Below are 10409 nucleotides of genomic sequence, written 5' to 3' on the forward strand. Positions count from 1 at the left end.
ACATTGACATATTTTTGTATCTGTTATAGTATAGTATGCATAGTGTCTTCATACATATCGGCAAAATGTAATCAATTTTTTCCACACACACAAACACAAGCACCCACACACATATATATTTTTTTTTATTCAAAATATCATTTGTGAATATTTCTGTTTTAGCCATATGGATGAATTCTTTAAGCTCAACAACTCTTCTTTCTGTCCCCAATCTCTTTAAAATATTCTCAGCAATTGCAAAGATTTTTTTAAAAGTTAAATAAAAATTAGCATTGATTAATCATGCAAAAGCATTGTTTTTATATAGAAAATTTATCATTGCATCCACAGTTAGATAAAAATTAAAATAAGAGCATTTGCTATCCTTAATATCACCAATTGAAGGGTACACTACACACTAATACCTTTTATTGATAACAGATGACAAATGTAATTCTCACTCCCGATTTGAGTGATGAGGTTATTACTTCATACCTCACAGTAAATGTTTGGTTACTCTTTTGACACCATCCAATGGCTATATATGCCAAAGCATTTTCTATCAATGCCTCAACTGATGTTGAAAAAAAATTTCACCTTGAAAATGTATAACACTTCATATAAAATAAAAATTACATCTTTCATACAATCTGAAATAAGTAAAAATAAAAAACTTCTCAAACTCATTCTCAACAGTCTCATTCAGTTATTTGTCTTTATACTGTATACTTACCTTCAGCATTGGCTTGTTTAATTAAAATTAAACTAATCAATAAAACATATTAAACAACAAACAAACAGTTTCACTGGCCAACATTGTGCCTGATATACCTGATGGGAAATGAAACAGATTAAAAAGACTACTGAACAAACTATTTGCATTAGTAAATTTAATTAATTTAGTTAAGTTATGGAAGTAAAGGAAACATGTCATTAAATTTTAAATTCAACTTAATCTTCATTTATTAATTAAAAAAATAATCATTAATTTTTTAAATGAAATATAAAAAACTATGCCCAATATATACATAAACGAAAAACTGACTGCACTGGAAAGAAAATACCTGAAAAACGACAAATTTAAAGAAATTGTTTGGTGTGATATAAAGAACGATACTGAAACACTGCGTGTAGGAGTATGCTACAGAGTACCAGATTCAACAAAAGAGAATGACAGCGAATTACGTGAACTGATCAGAAATGCCACAAAAGTGCCTTGCGTAATAATGGGAGACTTTAACCACCATATTGACTGGAATCATAGAGAAGGCCAAAAGGTGGTAGACGAACTGTTTCTGGACTGCATAGACGAAAACTTCGTTACTCAGCATGTGATGGAGCCAACAAGGGGAGAAAATATATTAAAGTTAATAATATCAACAGAAGAGAACATAATAGAAGAAGTTAGAGTAGGAGAAGAATTTGGAACGAGCGATCATAGGATACTTAGATTCAACATAGTGTTAGAGCAGAAAAAAGAAGATGAGGCTTATTCAAAGCGCTACAATTATTTCAAAGCAAACTACGTCAAGGTCAGAAATAAAATCATAGAGATGAACTTGGCAGAGCGATTGAAAGATTTGGGAGTGCAAAATAAATGGAAAACCTTTGTGTCCTGTATGAATAAAGTTGTTGAAGAAACTATACCGACTATCCGGAGAAGCAACAAAAAGCTACCGTGGATAAATAAAAATGTACAGAAAACAAGAAGATCAAAATTTAAAGCATGGAAGAAGATGCAGGAGTTAAGACAGAGATATCTCAGAAAAGCTAAAGATATCTCAAAAAGTGAGTTAGAAGCAGCAAGGGATAAATACATCAGAAAGAGAAATCTAACAAAGGCAACAAACAGGAAAGCAATAAAGGAATATGAAGAAAAGCTAAGTGAGAACATAAGTAAAGACAGTAAAAGCTTTTTCAGTTACATGAGAAGTAAACAAAAAAGGAAAGATAAAGTGGGGCCTCTGAAGACTGATTATGGCAACATTGTAACGGAAGAAAAAGAAATGACTGAGATGCTCAATAACTACTTTGGATCGGTGCTGACAAAAGAAAATACGAATAACATAAAGGAGCCAAAAAAATTGCTTGGGGGAAGCCAAGAAAGGATGCTTACAAGTGTTTACATAACAGAAGAGATGGTTGTCGAAATACTAGGCAGTCTCAAAGAGAATAAAACTCCAGGAATAGATGAGCTGCACCCAAAATTTTTAAAGGAAATAAGACATGAAGTAGGAGCCACACTGTGCGAAATATTTAATGACTCTTTAAGATCAGGAGATATACCAAGGGATTGGAGGGACGCTATCGTCACGCCATTGTTCAAAAAAGGACGTAGAAGCGAAACTAATAACTACAGACCAGTTAGTTTAACTTGCATTATATGTAAAGTATTAGAAAAAATTATCAAGAAGAATATAGTCGAGCACTTAAATTCTAACTGCATAATCAATGACAGCCAACATGGTTTTATGAAAGGACGATCCTGTCTATCTAACCTATTGGATTTTTTTGAAGATGTTTATGCTAACCTAGACCAGAATAACTCGGTAGACGTAATATATTTAGATTTTGCAAAAGCATTCGATAAGGTGCCACATAAAAGGTTATCCAAAAAGTTACAGGCATGTAGGGTAGAAGGAAATTTGCTACAATGGATAAAAAATTGGCTGAAAGATAGGAGACAACAGGTGCGGATAAAAGGAATAAACTCGAGATGGATAGACGTAACAAGTGGCGTGCCTCAGGGATCGGTATTGGGACCGCTATTATTTGTGATAAACATTAACGACATCGACGAAGGAATAGTCTCCAAGATTTCAAAGTTTGCAGATGATACCAAACTATGTGGGAAAGTCAACAACGATGAAGATGCAGAAATATTGCAAAAAGACCTAGCAAGACTGTACCAATGGTCCAAGGACTAGCAAATGCTTTTCAACGTTGACAAATGTGCAGTAATGCACTTAGGGAGGAAGAACGCAAGATATGAATATAAAATTGGTGAAAGAGAACTACGATCGACAGAGGAAGAAAAGGATTTAGAAATCATTGTTTATCAAAGCACAAAACCGTCAAGAAAATGTACAGCTGCAGCGGCCAGAGCCAATACGATCTTGGGATTTATAAGAAGAACAATGGTCAGCAGAGAGAAGCATATTATACTGAAACTGTATAAAACCCTGGTCAGACCTCATCTGGAGTACTGTGTTCAAGCATGGAGCCCATATATGCAGAAAGATAAGGAAGTTTTGGAAAAAGTACAGCGCAGAGCCACAAGAATGATTAGAGGAATCGGAAAATACGATGAGAGATTGAAAAAATGCGACTTGACATCATTGGAAAAAAGAAGATGTAGAGGAGATCTAATCCAAACATATAAATTGATCACGAATAGGGAAACAACTCCATATTCGAGATTTTTCAGGCTAGTAAACAGTGATAAACTACGAGGACACAGATTTAAGATTTTCAAAAACTCGGATGGAAAAATAAAGAGCAGATTCTTCAGCAGTAGAGTGGTCAACGCCTGGAACGAGCTAAGCGATGATGCAGTCTCTGCGAATTCACTCAACAGCTTCAAAGCCAAACTCGGACAGATAGGATATTAGGAGATCTAATTAGTAGTGGTTCTTACACAGACCATAGTTTTCTGAACCACTTTAAACCCCGTTAATAATAATAATAATTATCCTAAATTAAATCAACATATCCAAAAACTTTTTTCTGCACAACAAACCAACATAAAATTTTTATTTAATCAAAATGTACAATTCTCTGCTAGTTTTATTAGCTTTGTTTATTTTTTAAAATAAATAATTACCCGATTTCGCAACCTCACTTTTTAAATTAGATGGCGGAAATATCAAAGATTATAAAAATTAATACGGCCCCCTTTTGCATGGTATATGTAACGATAATTAATAAGAAATTTCCTATATATGTTATATTCCACATATATGTTTAAGCATATTGAATACATCACATATATAAAACAAACTTGAATAAGCTGCAAACGAATAGTCAATAGTCATAGGGGCAGAGACATGTCATAAAATTGATTGGCGAGTGCAGAAAATTATTGAAGTGCCTAACTTATAACTCTCATAACTACACATATATCTCATACATATACTTGTATTTTTCGAGATTAAACTGTAAAGTTTTGTAAATATTTATTATTTAATAATTATTATTATTAATCAAGTAACGACATTAAACCAAGAGTGGTGCGTAAGTTAAGTTGTACCAAACACGTTTATGCATAATTGTATACAAGCTTTACTTATAGGATAGAGTTTAGAATCAGGAAGACTATAGTAGATCGAGTTTCAATAATCAATCCTAGATAAGACTTACGAAGTAACAAGAAGGAGAAGAGTAAGATCGTCAAGAAAAGGCAAATGTTTTTTTATTCTACGTAGATGAAAGTAAGAACTTTTAGCAACATTATTAATCTGAGATGAAAAAGTCAAAGAATCACAGATAAAGCCTAGACTACAAAACTTATGAGAGACATCCAGAGTTTTAGAATCAGGTAAGATAATAGGAGGAATAATAATAGAGTGTTTAGATTTATCAAAACAAATTAATTCAAATTTAGAAGGATTAACTTTAAGATACGTAGAGTCAGACCAAGCGATAATTGAAGAAAGACATAGAGATAGATTATGAAGTACACTATTGAGATTAGATGGAGGAAAAGAAGTATAAATATAAGAACCATCTGCATATAGTTGACTAGCGTTTAATCAATTTAATTTTTTAATAAACGAGAAGTGTAGAACGAATGAAATACGGAAAATTAATATTATTTTCAGTTATGGATTGCGAAGGAATGTCGAGCGATTGCCGAACAATGATCCTAAATTGTTGACGACACCTCGTGTTATTTCACCCGGTTTGTTGGACACTGCCTCGTCATCATCTGCGAAATTTAACTGATATCAGACAGTTGATACCAGTTCTCAGAAGAAAGCCAGCAATGCAGCTCTTCTGAGGATGAAGAAGATGAGTTGCTATTACTATGCGGAGATGAAGAAAGAAGAGGAAAATAAAAAAGAATTAGTTGAAAAATATCGAGACAGAGCTCAGGAGCGTCAAGAATGAGGATGCTGATGGAGATGACGACGTTTCGACAGCGGTCAACTATTGCTCCATATTAACCATCATGATTGTCATCGTCGTTATCTTCATCATCATGATTGTCATCATTGTCATCGTCTCGGCAAAAACTCAATCACCTTCACTTAATTATAGGTTTACAAAATTCTTGTGCTGTTGTTATTTTTAATAAAACCTTAAATATTGTTTGTATGAAAATTGTGATGAAAATTATTTAAAAAAAATTTTTTTTGTTACAAAAATTAGATTAAGTTTCACTCACTCACTCACTCACTCACTCACTCACTCACTCACTCACTCACTCACTCACTCACTCACTCACTCACTCACTCACTCACTCACTCACTCACTCACTCACTCACTCACTCACTCACTCACTCACTCACTCTCTAACTTATTCATTCAATCATCCAGAAAATGATTGAATCAATTAACCAATAAACCAAGTTTGTAAAGCGCCATGTTAACATCGCTCCTCAGTGAATTTGTTAAGCAAATGGGTCTTGTGATCCGCTCTAAACTTTGTAAGTGATGGAGTAGTTAGAGAAGAGACAGAGAGTTCCAATGAAAAGAGTCAGAAAAAGCAAACGCCGATTTAATATAGGAGTGTTTAACACGAGTTCTAAACTTTAGAAGTGTGAACGGTAAGACAATCGTAAACCGAGACGATATGTTTACTTTTTATATCTGATAACCTACTTAAGAAATAATTTGGATTGAGACTCGTACATTAATGTGCACATTTTAAAAACTATTTCATATTTTATAGGTAGCCAGTGCAAGAGAACCAGATATGGAAATATATGAGAAAAATATGGACACGAGCAACTAGACGAGCAGCAGAGCTTTACGTTGTTGCGAGATTACTTTCAATGCAAGAACAACAAATAAAATGTTTATAATTTATTTTATTGACGTAATGCTAAAATAACAAAAACGTATTTGGCTATGCGAATTGACAAAGAAAAGTTTGGTCCTAAAATCGTAAAACGTAGCAAGGAAGTTACCTTGTTCTTCAAAATATTTAGAGCAACTCGTCACATACTTAAAATAGGGATGTGCAGTTTAACAATACTCTCCATCCAGATCGTCAGCGTAAGCTGTTGATCGATACTAATCAAGATATCGAAATGGGAGGTAAAATGTCTTTCCCGATCTTTTGGTTTTTGAGGAGGTAGAATGTTGGTGTTGATGGGTCGATTTGGAAGCGCTGGAGTCGACTTTGATGTTTCTGTCGCTGACGTGACCTCGGATGACATTGAAGGTAATGTTGACGTTTTTGTGGATGCGGATGTGTCGTTCGACGACGAAGTTGATTTTGCTGAAAGTGTTGAAGAAGATGATGTCGGCGCTGTAGTCGTTGACACAGATGACGGTATTTTTGATAAAAATTGCTACTGGCTAAATGGTGAAACGATCAACACACGTTAAAATGTGTGTGTCTATCCGATGCCGATGATGACGTTGATCCAACTAAATTGATGAGGACATGTTGAAACCTGTGGCTTGGTGAAGGAAATTCTACTGGAAGTGAAGCGTTATGTTGATGTTGTTTGCTGCGTTGATTGCAAAATTTGGATGTCTTAATAATGGGGGGCCAAACGTACTTGGTTCTATTTAATTTTGATGTTGCTTTTGCTCCAGGATGTGACAAGGAGTGGAAATTCTGAAAAACTGATTTTCGCATGCTTGTTGGAACTAAAGGACGAGAGGTGTCTAATGAAGTGTCGACGATGATATAAATTTTGGAGTTGTTGACTGGAATTGTGCTGATTTTTAGTGAGTTTGTGTCTGTTGAGGAGTGTTGTATCATCGTCCTGTTCTTTCGACATTTCACCAAGCTTTATGGCTTTTGACACTATCGTGGCTACCTTTGTGCGTGATAACGCATCAGCCACTGCGTTTTCTGTTGTGAACTGTTAGATGTAATAAAGGTGTCTTATGTCTCTTAGTGTTAGTCGATTTGAATTGGAATGTAAGGCGAATGTCAGTGGTTTGTGGTCAGTAAGTATTGTAAACTGTCGACCTTCGAGAAAGTGTTGAAAATGATGGATAGCTGAATACATTGCCAGCAGTTCTCGACAAAATGCGCTGTAGCGGGTCTGTGCTGGATTAAACTTTTGCAATCCCGTTACTTTTCTGCTCTAGTACAGCTCTGGCAGCAGCGTCTGAAGCGTTGGTGAAAAGTTAAAAGGTATCTTATCTTTCTCTTGACCATACCACAACTTGGTTGCCGCTTGTAATACCTGCTTGGCCTCTCTAAGGATTGAGGGCTTCGTTGAGTTTTAGCGTTTTTGATTTGCTTGTTAAAATGTCAGTGAGATGTGACAATATTGTTAAGCATTTAAGAATGAAATGACGGTAGAAATTGATCTTTTCAATGAATCGGTGTAGTTGATGATTGCTTGGATTTTGTTATCGAGAGATTTAATGTCTTCACTGTCGAGTTGATGTCCATGAAATGCTGTGGATGATTTCGCCCATTCGCATTTCGATGGATTGATGGCTAGTCCTTTGTCATGCAGTCATTGAAGAACTTGTTCTACATGGCTTCTGTGTCTTTTGACGGTTTTGCTCGCTATTAGTATGTCATCAATGTATGCGTGGATAAAAGTCATTGAAGAACTTGTTCTACATGGCTTCTGTGTCTTTTGACGGTTTTGCTCGCTATTAGTATGTCATCAATGTATGCGTGGATAAAAGGAAGCCCTCTCAAAGCACCATCGATGAACCTTTGGAAAATCTGTGCAGCATTTCTCCGCCCAAATGGCATTTCCAAAAATTCAAACAGACCGAACGGTGTTGTTACTGCCGTTCCTATGTAGTCTCCCATGTGCAACATATAATTTGGACTCAGCTGACCAACACTGAATTTTCCATACGATGCACATCTTGTGGCTCCATAGGCATCCTCTGACACGATCAACAGTTTGTATTTGTTAGAGTGTATCTGTGAATGTAAAATTTGATAAAAAATACGACCTACGAGCGAGACTAAGGCAGTGGAGGTTACAAGTCGTAAATGTGATTTATGTAGTTACATGGATTGATTTAATGTTTCTATTACTGTTGGTATTCAATTAAACGTTCAACAAAGATTGCGTTTCAAGCAGTTGTGTTCATCTATCGGAAATCTTGAACCTAAGAAATAACAAACTCTTGACTATCGTTGGAAGCTACAACAGTGGTGCTGGAAATAGAGATTATTGTAGCTATAACATCGGTGTTTGGTAGTTACGAGCGAGCAAGGGTTACAACATTACTTTAAGTATACACTTAGATGCATACACTTTGTAAGTAATGGAGAAGTCTTATGAAGTTTTTGTTATGGATCTCAAGACCCATCTGTTTGCAAAATTCAATCAGGATAATGTTAAAATGGCACTCTGTAAAAAATTAACTGATTAATTGATTGATTGATGGATTAATTAATTGATAATTTAAAAAAATTATTGGCTTGTTAGCAATATCTAATCAAACTACACTTTCAAATTTTGAGACGTTTAATATTTCGGAAATTGTGTTCGTTTATAAGACAAAAATCTTTCTACTTATGTTTAAGCTTTTCGAAAAAAGGTTTGCAAAGTACTTCAAACTAAACTAACTTCAAACATTTATTGTACGAAGAAATTTAAAAATAAAAAAGTTTTTTGAAAAACAAATTTTAAAATTTAAAGGTTTCTTGAAAATAAATTTAAAAAAATGTTTGTTTAAAGTTAAAATGTCGTTAAATAAACTTTTAAAATAATTTAAATAATAAAATGTTTTAAAACACTCTAAAAATGAGTGCAGGCATCTCATGTAGCATATCGTCTATAGAACCAGCAATTAAGACTCCACCACTTGATGCTGCTGCTGTGCTTATTGACGCACTCACACACCTTGTTGGACTGCAAGATTGTGAGGCAGGAGGTGTCTGGAGGACCGCAGCGGCCACCATCGGCGTCCCAACAAGCCTTGCAGTACTTTTCACATATGGTCAACACTGGGCACATCATAACTCTAGCTTTAAAATTTTAATTAATTATCAAATAATTTTCCAATAAATTTGGTTGCAAACGCAAAATCATTTATGAACATGTTTTTTTTAAACATAACTGTTGAACGGGTTTACTATGATCACACAATTAAAAAACCTTTCATAACTAAATTGTATAACTGAAACGACAATATTTATGACTGTCAAATTTAAGTAATAATAGGAGAGCGTATTAGACATAATGTGTGAGTGTGAGGTGAGTTGTACGACTGAAATGACAAATTTGATGATTTTAAATTCATTGCATAAATTGGATTCTTGATGTGTTTGTCTGAAATTCAAATTTAGTAATAAAAATAAAAAATAAAAATGTGAACTCACATTTGCAGTCGGAGATAAGTGAACCCTCAACAACTGAACAGCAAACAGAGAGGAACAGGAGAGCGAACAGCTGCTTCAACATCCTTTCTTTAGCTTTATTTTCGACCTGAATCTCTTTCCTCTTTTAAAATACAATTTTTAGCTTTTTTAAATTTTGCGTTAAAAGTTGGGTTTTATATAGCGGTTGGTCGTGTAAATTTTTGCTACTCATTCACTAGATCACAAATACACACATACACATCCACACACACACACACACACACAAACACACACACACAAACACACACACACACACACCACACACACAGCTGGTATTTATAAATATAACAATGAGTCCATTGGTTTTAGAACAAAATTTTATACGAGAACAGTTGGGAAAGTTTTGTAGCGCCATTGTTTGCTTAGTAAGATGGAGGATGGTCTGTTGTTTATGTGCGTATCGTGCGATGTTTTGTAACGTTGGGAGCCGTTATGAATAACTAATGCTCGTTGTTCGCGCGACAATAAGACTGAGCTTATTTTGCATTAATCAATCAAAAGCAATCGTGATTAAAATTTTTTCATGAGTCAAAATTAATAAAACTTCCCCAATTAATTCTCTGAAAACGTTTTTCAAAATTTTTTTTAAACTTGCGTTGGCTTTCGTATTTTAAGCATTAAAACACTCTTCTTAAAACAGGTTTTAAAGTAAGAAAATGAGATTGTTATGAGACTCACAGAAGAACATTGAAGAGCGAGATGCCATGTGCTTCACGGTTTGTTTTCCATATTTTGTCATCAAATTAAAAGTTATATTTCAATTTTTTATTTACATCCACATTTCATTAGGCTATACATTACAAAAAATATGCCAAAATAATTAGTTTCACAATATATATATATATATATATATATATATATATATATATATATATATATATATATATATATATATATATATATATAT

The 10409-nt window shown here is 34.2% G+C and overlaps 1 protein-coding gene across 1 annotated transcript; it reads left to right on the top strand.

Annotated features, from left to right (window-relative positions):
- Positions 1-992: 992 nt before the first annotated feature.
- HELRODRAFT_173929 (hypothetical protein) lies at positions 993-5088 on the top strand (the record flags this gene model as incomplete). The annotated part of the gene is made up of 3 exons (XM_009020501.1): positions 993-1441; positions 2438-2528; positions 4930-5088. 3 exons carry the CDS (start codon positions 993-995, stop codon positions 5086-5088), a joined length of 699 nt encoding a protein of 232 aa, XP_009018749.1.
- Positions 5089-10409: the final 5321 nt, after the last annotated feature.

Source organism: Helobdella robusta, assembly GCF_000326865.2.
Source record: "Helobdella robusta unplaced genomic scaffold HELROscaffold_28, whole genome shotgun sequence".
In the NCBI taxonomy this organism is placed as follows: domain Eukaryota; kingdom Metazoa; phylum Annelida; class Clitellata; order Rhynchobdellida; family Glossiphoniidae; genus Helobdella; species Helobdella robusta.